The following is a 21,829-nucleotide window of genomic DNA, read 5'->3' on the forward strand; positions in this document are numbered from 1 at the left end:
CTTAACGTAAAAAAGAATTATATTTGCAATGCATTTATCAAGCATTTTCTGTCTTTCAAAAATAGTTTGTTTTTTTTAGTTATTAATGTGAAATTGAACATGTTAAAAAAATAATTCAAATAGTTTGTTCGAACACAAATGCTTTAACACAAACTTCTACCCCCTTTTTGCATAATTTACGAGGATAATAACGTCTTTGATACTAGCACTACTAATACTAATAATAATGTTGGTCCTGGGTTCGAATCCTGGCTTGGGCATGGATGCTTCCGAGTATCCATGCATCATTTTCATCATGCCATCACTCATTCCCATCTTCGCAAATTAGCCAAAAGTGGCACAAGAAGCAAAGTAAAATAAAGCAAATCAATAATAACAACAATAAATATAATAATAATAATGTTATAACAACATTATTAGTAACATTATTATTATTATTATTATTATTATTGATAGATACGTTTATCCTTGTCCTTGACCCCTCCCCCCAGACAAAAATTTATGGTTGCGCCTCTGATTGTCACTCCCTCCCCCATTTAATGTTTATGGGTATGACCTTAACATACATACCTTTTCCACCTGATTATGGTGGAAAAGTATATTAAATAACAAAATATAAACAAACAGATGTGTGTGTACAACTGACAATTAATGAGTATAAGGGATGAATGTTGTGTAAATTCTAAAGACTTAGAAATGAAACATAACATATTAAAGTATGTAAATATATAATCTTCAATAAAGAAACTAATATACAATAAAATACAATTTACACAGTTTTTCATGATTCCATATATTAAAAGATTTATATGTATATATACCTTCATTATATAATAAAATACATTCAAAATATAAAAATCTATTCATGTCTCGAGGAAGAATGCAGTAGCAAATTAATATATTGATATTGACAAGAATTGCTCACTTATCCACGAAACTGTTGTATTATGATTTTCTGTTAATTTCGGTGGCGACTGCCACCGCCCTCTGTGGAACTTGCTTTACTGTTACTTGGCAAGTTTCTGTTGTTTCTAAATTGGCACCATGCTGCTAGGTGTGCTGTTTGTGCCTGCTTATCTACAGTGTCATCTGCTGTATCTTGATGCTAACCACTGCAGTAGAAGGTGGGCTTCTACATCATCGATGTTTAAATCATGTGGGAAGTGCATAATGACATTTATATATTTGATTCTGTGTCTATCTGAGTACAAGAAAAAGTGTTTCCCTTCCCCTATTATCCTACCACATCCAACAGCCTAACCAAAATCCTCCATACTTACAACATTAATGTAGTCGATTAACCAACTGCGAAAATAGCTGACAAACATGGTAAACCCCAACAATACTTTCTCCCCCCTGCCCCCTGGTAACCCATGTGTATATGACGCGGCAGATGATGTCTCGCGGCATGCTGCAAAATTAAAACCACAGAAGTTTGCCAAGCAACAGTACAACCAGTTCCCGACAGGATGTTTGCAATGGCCACCAAAATTAATGTAAAACACAGTTTTGTATACAAGTGAGTACTTCCTGCCTGTGCATTAATAAAATTATAATTTTATACATTTGATAAATGCACACATTTCTTTATTATTCATATAGTGTCATAAATCATTATTCTGAATAAAACGATTTCCTTCAGAGTGCTTTCCTGAATATCTGTATCTGCACTTTCCGTAAGCACCTGGAAAAAAAGAAGAATGAAATAAGTTAATGCTAATTCATATGATTACATTCTATCATGACAAAAATAAATTAAATCTAAATAAAACTGCAGTGTGATTTCTTCAGTCCAAATACAAAATTTCCATGATAAATCCATGGTGTACATCAATTCTTATCTTTATTTTGAGGAATTTTATATTGTGGAAATATTACTTACCCTAATCAAAATCTTAAAGAATTTTAGCGGAACTGAGGAGCATCTGCAAGGTTTTTTCCAGTGGGGATAGGGCAACAAGGTACCCCCCCCCCAAAAAAAAAACACCTTCAGTTTGCAGTTATCGTCTTCTAAAGTAACCTGTACCAGTCTTACTTGTAATAATTGGTTATTCATAACAACACTGGTCGACATTTTGAGAAAAAAGTTTTGATGTTTTCAAATCAATAGGCATTTTTTGGAAGTATTTTGAATGCTGATCATGGTAATGACATCCATTTTTTCTCATCATATCCGAATTTTCCACAATTTCACAATCAAAATTCTCATATAGACCATTACATTACATTTATTACATAAAGCAACAAAAGGGAAATTTTGGTTGTTTCCAAATCAATAAGTGATTATGGAAGTATTTTGAATGCTGATCATGCAAATGGTATCCATTTTTCCCCATCACGTCAGGCTATTTCATAATTTCTCAACCAAAATTATCAATTCTAACCCCCCATAATTTGATTGCAACAATAAATTCACCAACAAGGATAACGCCAACAAATAAATCATGTACTGATCAAATAATAATTAATCAAGATATTTTTGAATACACTACAAATATTTTACCTTTAGCCTTGTCCGATCATGAAGCAGTTTTCGTAAGTTTCCATATACCAGAGAATATAAAACAAAAAATGCAAAACATATCACTACTGCAGAAAAAAGAAAATTCACCAAGGAAAATATAGGAAACTTTGTATATTCCTTAAAGAAAGAAAAGTGGACTGATGTGCTCATGGAGGAAAATTTAAATACAAAGTAAGCTTATTCACAAAGACAGTAAAATATCATTTTGAAGAAGCATTTCCATATAAAACATACAGACAACCCCTTAATCAAACCAACTCAATTTCCTGGGTAACTAAAGGGATAAAAAAAAATCCTGTGGAAAAAAAAGAAAATTATATAAAGAAATCCAGAAAACAAGAATCCCATATTTAAAGACCACTACAAAAAATATGTAAATATCCTCAGGAAGGTAATAAATAATGCAAAGAAATTAGCCATTGCAGATAAAATCTGCAAATCTGCAAATAAATCAAAGAAACTATGGGAAATTGTTAATGAAGAAACTGGTAAGAAAAAAAAAGAACTTGAATGAAAAAACAGAAATAATGTCTGATGGAGAGAAAATAAGCAATCCCCTTGATGTGGCACAAATTTTCAATACATACCTTGTGAACATTCCCAATACCGTAAATAAAAATGCAGTAATCTCTACACCTAGATTAAGAACATATTTAAACAGACCCCGAAACACAAACACTATGTTTCTCACCCCAGTAACTGAGGGAGACGTCGAGAAAGTAATTATAAATTTAGAGACCATTATTCAAGAAAGGCAGCAAAGAAGAATGCTCAAACTATAGGCCAATTTCTCTTTTGTCAGTCTTCTCTAAAGTAATAGAAAAAATTATGCTAAATAGATTACTAACTTTCTTAGAAAAATACAAAATTTTATCCAAACATCAATTTGGATACCAAAAAAGTAAATCAATATCAGAAGCTATTTTCGAATTTACAAATAACATACTAAAATCAACAGACAAAAAAATGCATGTGTATGGATTATTTTTAGATTTTACCAAAGCATTTGATTTGGTACAGCATGACATTTTACTAGATAAAACGGACCATTATGGAATCAGAGGTTTAGCAAAAAAAAAAAATGGTTCACTTAACAAAATCAAATCAGACAAATTGTTCCTCAAAACAGGTGTACCACAAGGTTCAATTCTAAGATCAGTTTTATTTTTATTTTACATAAATGATCTTCCAGAAACCTTATCACAGTCTCAAACAATACTTTTCGCGGATGATACAAATATCATAGTAAAAAGTCTGGAATATGAGCAACTTCAAAAGAATTCAGTTTCAACAACAACACAACTAAACACCTGGCTAAACAATAACAAGCTTTCCCTGAATGTTAATACAACTGATCTCATAAATTTTAATCCAGTAAAACAAATAAAAAACTTTAATGTAATTATTAACAATGAAGTCATCAAAGAATGCAATGCAATAAAATTCTTAGGAGTACGGATAGACACAAACCTGTCTTGGGACATGCAAATTACTAATTTAACTCACAAGTTAAGCAGGCTCTGCTACATGATGAGAATTTTGAGGAATGTTTTAACTTTAAATGATTTAAGGACAGTATATTTTGGACAGATTCAACCTACATATGGTATCTCTTTCTGGGGCAGTTCAGCCAAAATGCAGAAAATTTTTATTTTGCAAAAACAGATATTAAAAATTATGAAAAATGTATCCCTCTCAAGCAAATATTTCAATGAATTTCAAATATTACCTCTTCCATGTTTGTACATATTAGAAACATTGTACATTATTCATACAAAATCTGAAATCTTCTCAAAAAATCTAGACGTACACATATACAGCACTTGTATGCATAACTCACTCCACCTTTCTACTGTCCGCACATCCAAAACACATAATGGTCTAGGATTTCAAGGTGTAAAACTTTATAACAAACTGCCAGAGGAATTCAAGAATCATAATCCAACTAAATTTACAATGATAGTAAAGAGCTTGCTAATGAAGTATTTGTTTTATAGCACAGAGGAGTACTTAGATCATATTTTTCATTAATAGACATAACCTTTGATTTTTCTTCTATTTTTTATGTTATGTTATTTTATACTCTTTTATACTTTTTAATATGCTTAAGTATGGGTTAATTCCTTTGTACTCAAAATTATACACGTAATTTTATTTTATACTCTTTTATACTTTTAATATGCTTAAGTATGTGTTAATTCCTTTGTACTCAAAATTATAAATGTAATTGACCTATCCCATATCATAGTGCTATTTGTACTCATATGATCAAGTGGATGGAAATAAATCTAATCTAATCTAATCATTACATCTATCACAGAACACAACAAAAGAATTGTATATCAGGGAAATTTTGGTTGTGATTCTGGAAGTATTTTGAATTCTAATCATGCACATGACATCAATTTCTTTCCATCACATCAGAATTTTTCCCTAGGTCAGGATATTTCTCCACGTGACTAAGTTCAATCAAGCCACCATATTATAACATTGACTGTTGGACATTTTGTGAAGGAAATGTTCATGAGGAATTTTGAAAATAAAACTACGTAATCAAATTTCATGCAATTTTCATGCCAATGTGTCATGTGGAGGTGGAAGGTGGATTAAATGCATACAATTCTACATGCATTTATAGTTCAAAACTGGAGGATTTGTAGTGTAGAAAATCAATATTTTTACTAGTATCTAAACAGAGCTATCTATTGGGGAAATAAAGGAACTACACATTTTATTGTGAAATTAAGGCAGTTAATATATTGCTGTTTTCTGAAAAAATTAGAAGTGATGGGTAAAAATGGATTTTGTTTTTAAATCAGCATCCTGAAATTATTCAGACAAAACAATAATCTGCGAGACATCAAAACCCATGTCAACCAGTGGAATTAATGAAAATTACCATGACTGAAATGAAAAATTATACATGTGAAATTTAGAATATTAGACTGATATTAATTTTTCTGGAAAGGGAGGGGGGAGGCTTCACAGTCATTGGCCCCTCTGGATGTACATGAACTTAATAACATTAGTGGTATTGGTTGTCGCTAACTACCGGGCAACACTTTGTCTATAATCTCAGTTATCTGCTATGCATGTTGCTGTGTGGCTTTTAAGCACACAGCTGCAAAATGGAAAGTATATGTGTAAAAGTTAGGATATTTGTAAATGCTCATGTTTAGGTTGCCTTTTGCCTGGTAGCCGGGGAAGCTGACGGTTGCTTTTCCTTAACGGTTTCCCTGTTAGAAAGGTAACAATAGGACCTTGGTTGGGGGTGGGTCATTTGTCGGAGGTATAAATACCAGGTTCTGACTTGTTACGGTCTCTCTTATTCTCAGGCTCTCGGATCTCAGAAAGTAGCCATCCCTCAATGGATTAAGACAGTTTTATGGAGTAAGCGCTGTATGTGAAGGGACCTCTGCGTGATAAACTGTGCTATGCTAAATAGTGCGCTCGTAGAGTGAAGTCTTGATAAGTGCATTTCTCTGTGTGATGAGGCAAAAGGCAACTTAGAGCATGTGTTATTGGATCTGTAATGTAAAAAAAGGTAAAGTGCTCCCCTGTGCTTAGCACCATGCCATGAAGGCGTATAGGGGGTGTGGGGGTAACGCCCCACACTTTCTTGATCCGGTCATGAGTGGGGGTGATGTGATCAGCATCATGCCCCTGACTGCCTTTACCCCCCAGGCTTTCCCCCAGGTACCCACGTTATTCGACGCTGGGTGTGCACCGGGGCCACTTCCAACGTTAGAAAAGTTCCCGGATTTGAACCGGCCGGGGATCGAACCCGGGACGGCGAAGGGTAGAGGTGTAAATAAAACTGTACATAAAGAGATAACTCCATGAGACGTTAATTTCTGCAAACAATGTTAAAGGTCAACTGCTATCTTTGCAGAGTTTGAACAGCCCGGGAATTAAGATGCATGAGTTTCACATTACCGGTACATGTTGGAGATAAATTTTGTGTGATTATAGACAATTTTATTAATATTCTGGTTATCTTATAAATTGTTCAATAATGTAAAAGAAAGCCAATACAAAGGACACAGGCAAAAGAATGTGATAACTAATAATGGTTATACAAGGAGGTTTTACTTCACATCACGTTCACAAGACTGACTGATGCTGTACATGTATGCGTATGTGCTCATGTTTACCGGCAATTCTCCAGGTATGTATTAGAAGAAAAGTTTATATATTTGTCTTATCCTCTAGACCAGGTGTTCCCAAATTTTTCGTTTCACGGCACCCTTAGTGTTTCAAGGTTTTTCTGTGGCACCCAAGTCAGAGTGTAGGCAATGCTCAATTAGTGTGGTTAGGTTGCTTGCCTAAGTTAAACAATAAACACATATTTCAAATTCAGAAACATTTTACATGTAAAAAATATTAAATAAGCACATATTTGGAATAATCACATCTAAAACCATGTGTGGACTAACAAGTGTCATTCAGTGCAATTATTGGAACATTTCAAAGCGCCCCAGGGTGCCATGGCACACACTTTGGGAACCACTGCCCTAGACTGAATACGAGGCATGCCTGGCAGGGTAGAAAGACGTTGCAGTCATTTTTTTACATTTGTTGTGTTGACAGTTGTGAAGTGCTCACTGTGTTTTGTGGTAATTTCCACCCTAATATATATACGGGCCTCCCCGATGGCGTAGTGGTAATGTCGTCACGTTGTAATCAAGGGGTCCCAGGGTAAATACTTCGTGCAGGCACAACATAGTGGTTCCGATCCCACGTTAACCTGTAGGTCCAGTCCCAATTAGCCTTACCGTGCATAAAGTGGACTTAAAAGACCAACTCAATCATCACCCTCATATATTCTTTGTGCGAATGTGTATATTTGTACACTGAGCAAATAAATATGTATGACAGTGAATGAAGACTTATTACATGTATTGCAGAAGTGACAGAAAAAGGAATGTAGGCAGCTGGAACCTAGACAGGCAACATGGTTAAACAGCATCCATCTCTCTTGCGAAGCGGAAAATAGACAGGCAACATGGTTAAACAGCATCCATCTCTCTTGCGAAGCGGAAAAGAAAAAGAAAAGAAAACACTTTACTGTAGTTCCAAAAAGTGTCGGTAGATGGCAGTGCAATACATCCTGAAGATAAGAAGGGGAGATGAATATCTCCCATGTATGCAGAGATTAGTATAGAAATGTTAAGTGGTTCTCTAAAAAATAAATTGGCAGCAACTGCTTTGCAAATAAGGAAGATATTGAACATGAGGTGTGAATTTGGATAACACAGTACATCCAAGACTTTTATGCTGTAGGTGTTGGGAAATTGGTAAAGCAATGGAATAAATTAAGCAATATCATTGGCAATAATTCTTAGAAATGTATGTTTCCTGCATACACTAATTCTGGTATCCGAGATTCAGCTATTAAATATAATTTTTCATGACCAAGTGATTGGTTCTGGTGTAAACATATCGAAATCTAGTTTCTGAGTTTCACCATGTTGAACTAATATAGTTAATAAGACTATACTTGTAGCAGCTGAACATTTTAATTACTTAACGTTTTACTAGCTTTGTCATACAAAATAAATTAAATGTGACTTTAGTTTCCAATAATTTAATAATAATAAATAATTGACCAAATTGAACAAAATCGCTGGCTGAATACTGTTTTGTCATACCTCAACTTTTTGTTGTAAATGAGTTGATGATGCTTTGTGTTCCATACATGTTAATGCATCACATTCTGAAGCAACGTATCTGGGTGTCAAGTAGCGTGAATTATCAACACAAAAAAACTGTTTGCGCAAATCATGTTGTGAATTCAAAATGCACATACATCCAACTTGAATCAGTTATCCTGTAGAGTTACTGAAGATTGCCAAACGACAAAATAGTATTCAGACGGCGATATATGAGGGTGGATCAAATAAAAATTGAACAGTGGATGTATTGGGTTATATTTATCTCTAGACTATATTTATGTATGTGTGTGGCGACAATCCTGTGTAGAGGTAGAGCGGGAGGTAAGGAAGGAAACCTCTACTACATAATCAACTCGCCCTAAATAGTCACCCGTGAGAACGTGATATGCATAGGTGGTTGGGCAGCAGTCTCATCCGAGCAGCAATCAAGGCCAAACTGTTCAGCCTGTTGTCCTCTAGAGTGGTTTTGCCGCATGACAACGCACAGCCACATACTTCAACTGTTACAAAGAACACTTTGGTGATGTTTGGGTGGACCCACCTTATAGCCCTGATCTATTGCCATGCGACTTCCATATCTTTGGTCCGTTTGAAAAGGCATTGAAGGGTCGGCGCTTCCACTCGGACAATGAAGTTATGACAATGTTCGCAACTGGTTCCGATCTCAGCCAAAGGAGTTCTACGAGCAGGGTATTCACTCCTTGGTGAAACAGTGGAACAAAGGCTTGTGCAACTTTGGAGATTACGTTTGAAATAAACCTTGTTGATTTCATTATGTGGCCCCTGTTCCGCTTCTATTTGATCCACGCTAATAATACAAATTCAAATGTGACAATGTATCAATTTTTTTACCTGGCTGCTTGTTAAAATGTAACTGTTCAAGCAATTAAAACTCACATTAAATGTATCTACAAAGATACAAGAATACTGCATCATTTACAATTCACTTAAATTATCATAAGGTTTACTTTCACTATTGTTTAGATTTCTGTGATAGAATGTTTATGGTATGATAAAAAAAAAAAAAAAACTGCGAGAAGAAGCCCTTCGAGGCTAAGCAGCTCTTTGTTGGCTCATGCATGGCCAGTGCATCGTGTCCCATAGCCGTTGTTTTCTGGCTTGCAAGTACATTCAAGGATTTTACATTTTCCCACATTATACATTCAGTCTTGATGCAAAATGTTGTACAATTTTCCCCGATTTTAAGTTTCATCAGCTTGGTCCACTGAGATGGATTGATTGACATGGTGTTGTAAGTCCACTTTATGCATAGTAAGGCTAATCGGGACTGGACCTACAGTTTAAAGTGGAATCCGAACTACTATGTGACTGACTACACCGGGTATCAAACCTGGGACCACTTGATTACAAGGCAACACTGTGCCATCGGTGAGGCTCTGGTGTAGTGAGAAATGTAAAATCAAGGTTCCACTGTAACTCCCCAATTGTCATCATGATGCTGGTCAACAGAAAATTTTGGGAGTTCCCAACATGTACTGAACCCAGGACCAATTGCACCAAAGGCTGCATGGGAGCTCACAGTAACATGAAAGTATTTCTTATATCTAGACAACAGTGAATGAATACGACTGCAATACGTACATGCTCTGGAAAGAATTCTGAACAGATGATAGTTTTCATCGTAACGTTCAAACTGAGTGGAATTTTTAAAAAAATCATATCTGAGGCATGTCAAAGGGCAAGAGGCAATTTAAATGAGGGTCATATTATTACCTTTGTGCCCTCCAATCAAACGTCCTTCTCGAGGCAGTGGAGTGTAAAGAACTGGCGATGATCCCAGAGAATTAGCAGTATCTGCTGGACTGGACTAAACATAGGATAAAAGAAAGAAATTGTAACATTTAATAATAAAAAAATTATATTCTGTAATTATACACTACATGTGATTAATTAAAACTTGACATGTTCTTTAGTCAAAAGAACATGATTTAACTAAAAGAACAAATAATAAGTTCACATGAAAGACTCGAAAGCATACACGTGATGCCTCTCAGGGTATGGGGTAATATCTCTCTTCGTTGTTCAAACCAAATAAAAATCAAAGTTAAGTTTGCACCAAGAAAAAGGAAGTCTATTTTACTTCTTTGCAAACTAAATACTTATATTTCTAACATATAATCCATATCACTCAAACAAATTAATCTTCTTACAATTCAACTTGATCACTCTATTTCAAAAACTAAGTCCGAACTCCTAAGTCAAGACAAAAGACACTCGTAATTGCCATGGCAACAGCTCTTAACAAGATAATTATATACAGGTTAGTCACTATCCTGACATTATCAGTGATAGGTAAATTACAGAAATTAATATTAAAAAACAATAAACATTTGCACAAGAGAAAAGATAATTAATAACAATAAATATTTGTGCAATGGGAAAGGACGTGTCAATTGCCCCCTCCGAAGAAAAATCAAAATCGACGACGAACTACCAGTCTAGGAGATTTTGGATTCAGTCACCAACGATTTTCCTCTTCATCTCAGGAGAACAGTTGAATTTCTTGAGGTTGTCAAAATTAACCCTCTTCACTTCTTTCCTTGTTCTGGGGTCCAACAGAAGAGCAGTGTTATATTTTAATTGACTAGCTATGAAAGGGCCGGTCCATAAATAGAACAACTTGGAAATAGTTTTGTTGACTGCAGAACTGAGCCGATGACATCTTAGTAACACAAGATCGCCTTCCTCTAAGTTCAGAGCATGCAACTTCTGTTTTAATTTCCTCCTTAGAAGAGCGTATCGCTCCCTTAACTGTGCCTGTATAATTTTATCTTCCCATTCTTTATCCTTCTCCTTCACCTCAGGCCATGGAAAATTTCTCAGCACGTGAGACGAAACTGGATGACTGAAGAATAACTCAGTTAGACAGCAGCTGGTGATATCTGACACAGAATTATTTAGCAACTAAGCTACATCATATAGATGCTTGGACCATGTCTGATGGTCATGTAGGCAGTACACACGAAGTATACGTACTATTTCCTGGTTAGTTCTCTCAACTGGATTTCCTTGCGGATGATAAGGCGTTCTACATACATGTCTTATTCCTAAGGATTCACTAAAATCTTTCCAAGATTTTGAAGTGAACTGGGATCCCTGATTGGACAATATAACTCTCACAATTGGATAATGAACAAAATACCTCTCCTTCATTATCCGGATGATCTCAGAAGTACTGGCTCTTCGCAGAGGGTAAATCGTAACAAACTTGGAGAAAGCATCAATTAGGCTAAGTATATAACAGTAACCAGAAGAAGGCAGTAACTTTCCAATAATATCAACCGAAAGCATTTCATGAGGTCTCTTGCCACTGATATGAAGCTTCTCTTTCAATATCCCTAATTTGTCAGGTTTGCTCTTAGCACATATGAGGCAATCCCGTATGTAATTTGAAATATCAGCTTTCATTTTTTTCCAATAGTATCTCGACTGCAACTGTCTGTAACACTTTCCCATGCCAAAATGACCAGAATCATCATGAACAGATTTTAACAATGGCTGTCGTTTCGAACTAGGAACACACAACTTGTATTGTGGTGACTCACCACCGTAACATCTAAATAGTAATTCATGATGAATTTTAAATGATTTTCGTAATCTAGTAAGAGACAAATCATCGTCTTCGCTGGGTTGTTTCAATCGGAACATGGTTTCAGAGCAGAAATCATCATTGGCTTGAGCGAGCTTCCATTCACTCACTTCCATATCTTCATCTTCCTCCCAGAGCTGATTAATGTGATAATGTAGCACCTCTGTCTCCAAATTTCTTTCATTGTCCAATCTTACAGGGTAGCGTGATAATGTATCAGGAACGAAATTATCTTTTCCCTTTATATATACTATTTCGAATTGGTAAGATTGTATTTTAAGCGACCAGCGGATCAAGCGACTGTTCCAATTCTTATTGTTCTGCAGCCACTGCAGACCTTTGTGATCGGTATAAATTTTGAACTTTCGTCCTTTAAGATAAACTGCAAAACGTTCAATTCCAAACAAAATCGCCAGACACTAATTCATGGGTAGAGAAATGGAGTTCGTTAATTTCGTAACCTCTGGCTGGCATACTGGATAACATGAACATCTGGTCGAAAAATTTGGAAAAGTACACAGCCAAATCCTTTTGCACAAGCATCCGATTGTAAACAAAATTCCTTTGAAAAATCAGGCTGCGACAGGGCAGGTGCACTAATCAGTTCCTGTTTCATCAACTCAAAAGCCTCATCTTCTAAATTGGTCCACTGAAATTCCTTATGTTTCGACAGAAGCTGACAGAGGGGCTTGACCTTCAAAGCGAAATTTGTTAATATATTTCCTTCTCCAACCAGCAAATCCTAAAAATTTTCGAACATCCTTTCGAAATCTAGGTCTAGGAAACTTTAAAATAGCATCATTCTTTTTCGGATCTACTCGGATAGAATCCCCTGAGATAATGTGACCTAAATATAAAATCTCGGATTTGACCAGATCACATTTTTTTAGTTTTACAGTCATTCCGACTTCCTTCAATCTAGACAAAACATAATTAACATGCTGAAAATGCATCTGCAGATTACTGTCGTAAACTAACAAATCATCTATGTACTGAGTTAAGAAAGAATCAGTTTCAGGTCCAAATATGGAGTGCATCGCTGACACAAACACTGAAACTGTATTTGCAAGACAAAACGGCATCTTCGCAAACATCCATTGATGCCCTTTGTAGGAAAATGCTGTGTACCGCTGACACTCAGGCTTAACTGGGATCTGAAGATACCCAGATACTAAATCAAAAGAGGTAAAGTACTTTGCACCTTTGAACTTCTGGAGAGCTTCATCTATTGGTTCAACTGAACCCCTTGGAACAATAATCAGCTTGTTGAGCGATCTAAAATCAACACGGTCTTACTGTACCGTCTGGCTTATTTACCACAATAAGAGGATTTAAATAGGGCGAGTTACTTGGCACAATGACACCCCAATCTATCCATTTTTGCAGTTCAGTTTCCAATTTTTCTCTTTTTGCTACAGGTATTGGATATGGTCTCTGGCTCACTGGAACATTACTCATTAATTCGATTACACATTCTAAGTCTTTGGCTGTGCCAGGCCTTTCCGAAAACACCTTCTTATGATCCATGAAAATTTCATACAGTTTGGCTTTTTGATCCATGCTCAGCAACAAACTAGAGTCAATCTTCTTTTTTATATCTTCGGGAGGAGTGGTCCACTTGTCATAGCTAGCTTCAAATTTCCGGATGCTCATATGTTTATCTACGTAATTATCCTCTTCTAGCTCCTTTTCAATCGACTCTCCATCCACCTTTAAATATAATTTTCTATGTTTAAGATTGATCTCTGCTTCATACTTTTGCAGTAACGATTAACCCAAAAGCAAATCGGAAGGCAAACCCTTAACAATGAAGATTTCCATTGGAATGGCGCTCTCAGCAATTTCCAGCACAATACTACGTTTGCCAACAACTCTAGTGCGACTTTTTCCAGCAAAGTCAACAAGTCTAACTTCAGGTACAGATTGCAACGTAGCCCCGGGAAAATTTTGCTTTATTTTTGCCCAAACATTTAAACTCATCACTGAAACCTCCGCTGCAGTGTTGACTACACAGGTTATGTCTACATTTGCCACACGTGCCTTAATTTCTGGGGCTCTTACTGAATTTTTACACTGAACGGCTTGCCGTAATTTACATCTAAATTCCTTTTCCTCGTGATTTATTACAAGTATGAGTTTCTTATCTTCATCTCCAGAATGGGAAAAGTCTTTTGCTGCCCCCAGTTTTGCCCGAGACTGCCTAACATAAGGGGACGTTTCTATGCTAGGCAAGGGGTAAAACCCGCACCTGGTCAAGATTAGATCCGGTATCCCAACAGAAGTTCCTCGTTACTGCCACACTACGCTGTTGCTCAATGCTGGGATATGGTTCAACAATGTCTGTCTGCAAGCCACTGCTCGTCATTTGAGTTCCGGGAGCATTATTGCTATCTCTCGGTGGAGATAAACGTTGTTGACTTGGCAAAGAAAACCCGCTGTTAGGATACGGTCTATCGTAAGGATTACCTCTGGAAGCTGGATATTCTCGTCGTGATCTAAACTGACGCTGTTGACGGTAATTATTTCCATTTCTAGGGTATGGACTCTCAGCTGGGTTACTCCTATTTTGTTGCTGAACTAAGCGAATTCTAGACGTTCTTTGAACATCTCTGCTGTTTTGTTGAGAGCCAGTTTCTCGTCTCCATGTAGACCACCAAGCATCTTGTTCCTCTGCTTGCTCATATCTCTTAACAAAATCAGCTAAGAGATCCACGGTGTTCGGAGCATGAGCCAAGCACAATTGATTTACTCTCAAAGGTAGCTGTCCGATGATTAGGTTAACTACTTCCTGCTCGGTGTAATGATTACTCAGATTCCTATAGGCAGAGTACACAGACCAAACGTATTCCTCCACATTGTTATCATTCTGCTTATTGTACCGCCTAGTCCTCACAGACGCCAATTCTCTCTCTTTCGCTTCTGTTGAAGCAAACCACTTCTTGAATTCTCTGCAAAAATCATTCTTATGCGAATAAAACCAGTGATAGGCCTTTCCAGTTAACAAACGTGGAATGATTTCAAGCCTATAATGTTGAGGAATCTGTAGAATTTCAAGGTTTATACTCAATTCCTTTAAATATATTTCAGCTGAAGTAGCGATAATATTGCCGTCGAACTTTCTCATAGAATTGATGTCTGCCATTCTAGGAGTTACCCCAGTGTGTAACATGTGTGAAGCAGGCTCTCTTCTGTTTCTTCTGCTGCGAGCAGTTCTGTCTGAGGAGCTGGATTCGTTCATCTTCTTGTACCTCTTTTTCCGTGAGGTTTTTCCTTGTAGATTTGAAGCTTCATCTGAACAGATGGGATAAAATGTCGATCTTCCAGAACCTTCATCAACATGGTGGATTTTAGGATGATCAGAGTTCGTCTGGATCTGTAACCTATTCAGCTGATCAGAAATATGAACAATTTCACTATAGATATGCCCAACATCTGAGGAAAATTTGTCTTGTTTAGTTTCAACTGTTTTCCTCCATTCTTTGTCAGCTTTTCAGTATCCCTTGGTTTCATTTATATTCTCAGCAAGTTTCTCTGCCACTTTGTGATTAATGGTATCTTCTAACTTGTCTGTGATAACAGTTACCTGGTGATTCACATTTTCAAACACTTCCTTTCTGAAACTGCTCTGTTCTTCAGCGATTTCCTTACGAAAGTTACCCTGAGATTGTTCAACCTCTTCTCTCAACAGGGCAATTTCTTCTTGCACATTAGATTCCACTTGTAGAGAGTTTGCTTCACATATCTGACTAAAGTTAATGATCTCTATTTGAATGCTTTCTTTTATCTTCTGTTGATTTTCTTCCATTTTTACAGTCAAATTGTCCAGTCTCTATCCCATCTCCAAAGCAGATTCTGTGAGTTTCGAATAACCCTGTGAAAACTTCTCTTCTAAGCGCCGTTCTGATTCCACCAGATTTCTACCACTTTCCTCTAACTTTAAGTTCAAACTGCATTCCAACATGGCTACATTCTCCTGAAACTTAGCTTCCAGATTGCTGGAACTTTCTCTAATGTTTTCTAGAATTTTTGTTTCCATAGCCCTTGTACTTTCCTCCAACATAATCCGTATTGAAGAAAGCAAGTCTGCTGTAACTGGAACTGACTGCACTGGAGATTCATTTTCCTCAGCCGACGATTTACTTGCACTTCTCAACATCTTCTTATCCATATTTTTCTAGTACAGAATTTCCATCACAATCACAAATCAATTTCTCTTCACGAACACACAAAAATGAACACCACTAAGGAAACAACAGATTTCGGGCCCGCGTTGTTGCGCCAAAATCTTGACACGTTCTTTAGTAAAAAGAACATGATTTAACTAAAAGAATAAATAATAAGTTCACATGAAAGACTCGAAAGCATACACGTGATGCCTCTCAGGGTATGGGGTAATATCTCTCTCTTCGTTGTTCAAACCAAATAAAAATCAAAGTTAAGTTTGCACTAAGAAAAAGGAAGTCTATTTTACTTCTTTGCAAACTAAATACATACTTATATTTCTAACATATAATCCATATCACTCAAACAAATTAATCTTCTTACAATTCAACTTGATCACTCTATTTCAAAAACCCAGTCCGAACTCCTAAGTCAAGACAAAAGACACTCGTAATTGCCATGGCAACAGCTCTTAACAAGATAATTATATACAGGTTAGTCACTATCCTGACATTATCAGTGATAGGTAAATTACAGAAATTAATATTAAAAAACAATAAACATTTGCACAAGAGAAAAGATAATTATGTAATGATTCCCCACAGAATTGCAATGCATATTCATATCACACACACTCACTTGAAACAACAAAACAACTAATCCTTCACACTAACGATGTCTATCTCACCCACAAGGCAGCTAACACATGAACTGCATGAGATGAAATGATCATCAAAGAATGAATGCTGATTGTGTCCTCTAGTTCAACATGGAAAAAAGCAATCATCTCTTTCTTGACATCTAAAAAAAGGGAGGAGGGAGCAAATGACTGCTATTTGAAAATGAAATGAAAGGTTGAAGAAGAGTTACTATAGCCTGACAAGTTAAGTCCCGATATGCGCAGATCGCTGCGGAGCACTTCGTATTACGTCATCCTCCCCACCAATCTTCTACTCACTGGTCTGGCGTTGAGAGTACCAGTGGTGCCAACTCAGCAAAATTAAACTAAAACAAATATGACAAACAATTTTCACTGTTTAGCGTGACGGTGCATGCAGGCTCCTATTATATCAGTGGCTCATTTTATTTAATCCGGCCTTTGAAAATGCGTGCGGTGCGCCGATCGTAAACTGTAGTATTACGCACGTGCGTTAAGGTTTATACCGAAGAGAAACTACAGGGCGAGTGACTTCATTTTCTGAATGCGACATCGAACAGTGGCCAGTTTTTTTTTTTTTTTTTTTTTTTTTTTTAACCGAGTGGGGTGGTGGTTTGTTTGTTTATCGTACAACAATCACTACGAGAAAGCAATCTGATAACACGCTTGCCTGTGTTCTTTTCTAAAGCATTGAAATGTTCTTGCTCTTTACTCTTGGCTGCAAGATTCTTACTTTGAAACAGATGGACTTATGGACGAGCGTGTAGATGAACTGATAATTAGACTTGGTGAAGCCGATTCAGACACGGACACAGATTCATCGGTAGACACAGACTCGGATGAGTGGGAGAGTGAAACTGATGAAGGAGAACTGGAAAACATTTAGAAGGTGAGCTCAGTTCTATCGTTTATATATTTTTCATTTTTCTATAGTTTTATTTCATACATTTCTTATGCTGGTAAGAAATATCCCTAATATAACTTAATTCATTTAAGGTTTAAAGGGAAAATATCAAAATGTATTTAGAATTTAGCGCAATCAATAGGTAGCGTAGGTGACGGGATACTAATTCATGCCTTTCACATTCAAATTTCGTTGAAAATTCTCAGAGGATTCAGCTTCCTCCAGTTTGCAACACTGCGAATGAACGTCGCCGCAGACAGTGGAGTGGGGAAATGTGATGTGAGGTGCGCAAACAATGGATTGCAGCGTCTTGTTTTTAAACTTGTCAAGTTATAGTTACAAATGAGTCTATTTTTTCCATCCACACGAAATACATGGGATTCTCACCAGGCACGTATCTAGAAATATGTTTCGCAAGGGGTGAGGTGGGGGGTCCCCAAACCAAGTGTCTCAGGAATAATAATAAAAATAATAATAATAATAATGTTTAATTTAAAATAATTTTATTAAATCAAATTAATACTAATTATAATTACAATACATAAATTAATATTATATTATTATTACACGAATAGGTTAAAAGACTGTATAAGAATAGAGATATAAGAGTGGATATTCATTACGTAGCTTACCTGTAGTTAAGATCGGAATAATTTACATAAAAACAAGTGCCCTGGCAAATGAAATTAATGTCAAATAGATGAATAATTGAATATTTATCGAATAACAAAAATGATGTTACATGTACTTGGAGAAAAGTAAGTATCTGATTGTTTTATGCATATTATTTTGAGTAGTAGGGTACATAAATCTTCTTTGTAATGTCATTCAAAGCCGTATGATCCCAATATAATCCTTGCCTTGTAAAAAGTTTAGAGGGAATTAATCACCATCATAGGCATCCAGATTGGAGGGGGGGGGGCAAGAGGAGCCTATGAAAATAATTCAACCAAAAATCATATATTTAACACATATAATTTCATTTCAGCCACAATAATTGTGTTAATTATTGGACGAACATAATAAATTCAAATTTAAGCAATGTTTTTTTCAGGGAACAACACTATTATTGAGGAAAATTTGCCTTGTTTGCCCCCCCCCCTGGGAAAAAAATACTTTCCTTGCCCTTCCCTGGAAAAAACCTGCGGACGTCCATGATATTACGTCGATTATGCAACAAATGCTAATATTTTCATTACTTAATTTTAGTACTTGGTGAGTCTTTTGGGGGGTCCGAACCCCTGGACCCCCCCTTAAATATGTCCGTCCTGTCCTTCAAAGCCATATGATCCCAATATAATCCTTGTCTTCTAATAAGTTCAGAGGAAATTACAACAAATGCTAAACGAGTATATTTTCATTATTTAATTTTCATACTTAATAAGTCTTTCAGGTGTGTGTGTGTGTCTGTGGGTGGGGAAGGGGGGGAGGGGTCGGGACTCCCTAAATACTTCCTTCAAAGCCGTGTCTTACAATAAGTTCAGAGGAAATTATACAACAAATGCTCAACGAGTATATTTTCATTATTTAATTTTCGTACTTAATAAGTCTTTCGGGTAGGAGCGGGGGTCCGGACCCCCTAAATACATCCTTTGTGTCCTTCAAAGCCCTATGATTCCAATAAAATCCTTGTCTTCCAATAAGGTCAGAGGAAATTATACAACAGCTAAACGAATATATTTTTAATTTTCTAATTTTAGTACTTGATAAATCTTTCAGGGGGGGGGGTCTGGGCCCCCTGGACCCCCCTAAATATGTCCTTGATTTTCACTTTTCTTTTAAAAAGAAGAAAATTCTTCCAGAAGAGAGAAAATGTTTACAGACCAAAACAATTCATGCATTGCCATAGCAAACCAACCTATAAAGTGTATTGAACCCCTCCCCCACATCAGAAATGGGCACTATACTAACACCTGTAGAAAAATATTACAAACAAATATAATTATAAAAACTGAAAAATAAATAACCTAATGAAAGAATAACTCTTATCTTTGTAAAGTATTTGTAACCCTGACACTTTGAATGAATAGAAACTGCAAAATTACAAGGCTTGAAAAAAGTGCCATGTGACTGTACTGAACATTAGAAAAAAAAACAAGAAATATAGTTAACTTACAATAAAATTACTATGAATCTTATTGTGTTGGTGTTTTTGTAGATTAACAATGTTTTGTCTAATAAACATTAGCCTTAAATCAGAGTTTAGTTAAAATGGTAGAATTACAACCACAATTCTAAGTAATTCTGAAGAATTTAAGAACTATAGGGCTTGAACATAATTTTGCACCTTCAATGATAACCATCCACACAGTTATGTGCTTATATAGCAACACATAATTAAGACATACAAATCAACTGAAATTACCTCAAAGATTTTGTTACATTTACCTAAATCCTCACTAATAAGAAACTTACCACTGGAGGTTTAATAACCTTCATGAAACTGCCTCTTCGCTGGGCTTCTATTTTCTCAGTCGCACGTACCACGGAAGAGTCAAGGAACTTCAGTTTTGGTAGACGATACAATACATAGTACCTGCATAGATACAAACAAATACAATTTAAAATTCTGAAATTTATGGAAAATTTAGTTAATAAAAGTACACATCAGTTACAAGGTAAAAGTCACAATGTTTGGTTCACTTTAAAGTAGAGCTGAGCTGATGACACCCATATCGATGCTTGAAAACTATAACAATTATAAATTGTTCAAAAATATTTATTAATGTTAGTGGGTGAGCATTCCATTCCAATTATATGCATCAATTCAACAGAGTTGTGCTTCAAAATATTCAAGAATCAGAATATTAAAACATGTGTTAGGTAATAAAAAAAATTACAGATGTTCACACAATGGTGGTGCAAGCTAAATGGAAACTTCAAATTTTGTTGAATATTCAGGATAATTACAACCTGCAAAAATGCCATGATGCATTTTGCAGACACTGCAAACAACAAAAATTTCAGAAAAGCACTAAAATACACCTGAAATCTCAGATATTAATACACCAGCATCAGTATCGGCTCAGCTGTACTTTAAACCTCATTCTACAAATGTCAGTGCTTGAAGTGGAAGGGGTGGTATTCTTCATCAGAGCATCTCTCCACCTTACAATTTGGACTTTGAGGATGGATGAATGCAGCCTAATGGAATGGATGGACTATCCCCCTGAATATATCATGTACCACACAAAAAAACTTACCCATCTCATCAGTTGAAAAACTATAATTAAATTACTATATACAATCTTGGTGACAATGAAGTTCGACCAGAAAGGAATACGTGATTAAATGCACAGAGGCATAGGCGGTGGAATGGGTGACCCGCAGAAGTGACGCATGTGTGTAAGAGGAGGCGTGAGCAGGCAAGAATCGTGATCCCAGCATGTTGCACCCAAGGTCACGTAAAGAACGAAAACGGGGAACTATACGTGTGACATTGAACTTCGACCAGGCACCAGACCCATACGGAAAAATTCCAGATAGTGGCACATTCGACGGAAGCATGACGTCACGGACACGATAAGGGAGTCCGCCGTATATAAGCGTGTGCTGTGCACCGAGGAACCGCAGTGCATCATCACCATGGCCAGGAGAAAACCTATCGACAACACCGCGAGGAGAAGAGTGGTGGAGTTGCAACGGGATGGACTCAGTGAACGGGAAATAGGGCACCAACTGAACTTACCCAAGTCAACCGTCCACTGCATCATCAAACACCACCAAAATACGGGTACTACAGAGCCAGGTAAGGCCCCCGGTCGAAAACGCCTGCTGAGCGTGCGTGACCTACGGATATTTAGGCGCTATATCCAGACCAACAATCATGTTTCTGTGGCCGAATTACGACTGTGGACTCGAGAACGCTTTCACATTGAAGTGTCAACCAGAACCATTCGCCGTTACCTACAGCGATGCGGTTACCGAGTGTACAAGGCGAAACGTAAACCCTTCCTTTCCATGTTGAACAAAGGCAATCGACTACGGTGGGCACGAATGTACCGGGCATGGACATTTCGGCAGTGGAACAGGGTTTTGTGGACGGACGAATCCATTTTCAATGTTGTGTACGGGAAAATATGGAAAACAGTCATTTGTCGGAAGGAGGAACAGAATGAAGCAAAATGCACGTCGGGTACAGAAACCTGCGTCAGTGATGGTATGGGGATGCATGATGGCATTTGGGGTTGGCCCACTACACGTCTGTGAGGGCATTGTGAATGCACACGCCTATACACACATACTGGAGCGGCATCTTCCCAAAGTGCGAAGGCACCTTTTCCACAGGCGGCTTCTC

At 36.7% G+C, this 21,829-nt stretch overlaps 1 protein-coding gene across 1 annotated transcript; it reads right to left on the minus strand.

The window, feature by feature from the left end:
* Positions 1 to 711: 711 nt before the first annotated feature.
* Positions 712 to 21,787, minus strand: LOC145995033 (leucine-rich melanocyte differentiation-associated protein-like). The gene is made up of 4 exons (XM_083131565.1): positions 21,777 to 21,787; positions 19,948 to 20,068; positions 9,934 to 10,027; positions 712 to 1,684 (listed from the first exon to the last, which is right to left on the minus strand). Exons 1-4 carry the CDS (start codon positions 21,785 to 21,787, stop codon positions 1,605 to 1,607), a joined length of 306 nt encoding a protein of 101 aa, XP_082987691.1. The 3' UTR covers positions 712 to 1,604.
* Positions 21,788 to 21,829: the final 42 nt, after the last annotated feature.

The sequence above is a fragment of the Lepisma saccharinum genome, chromosome 11 (assembly GCF_977018435.1).
Source record: "Lepisma saccharinum chromosome 11, izLepSacc3.1, whole genome shotgun sequence".
In the NCBI taxonomy this organism is placed as follows: domain Eukaryota; kingdom Metazoa; phylum Arthropoda; class Insecta; order Zygentoma; family Lepismatidae; genus Lepisma; species Lepisma saccharinum.

Bases quoted from the DNA above. Each gene is read 5' to 3' on its own strand.
- LOC145995033 (XM_083131565.1), bottom strand. The intron at 10,028-19,947 runs GTAAGTTTCTTA...TCCTATGTTTAG, and splicing joins AGGTTATTAAACCTCCAGTG to TCCAGTCCAGCAGATACTGC. The intron at 1,685-9,933 runs GTAATAATATGA...CTTTTTTTCCAG, and splicing joins TTTGATTGGAGGGCACAAAG to GTGCTTACGGAAAGTGCAGA.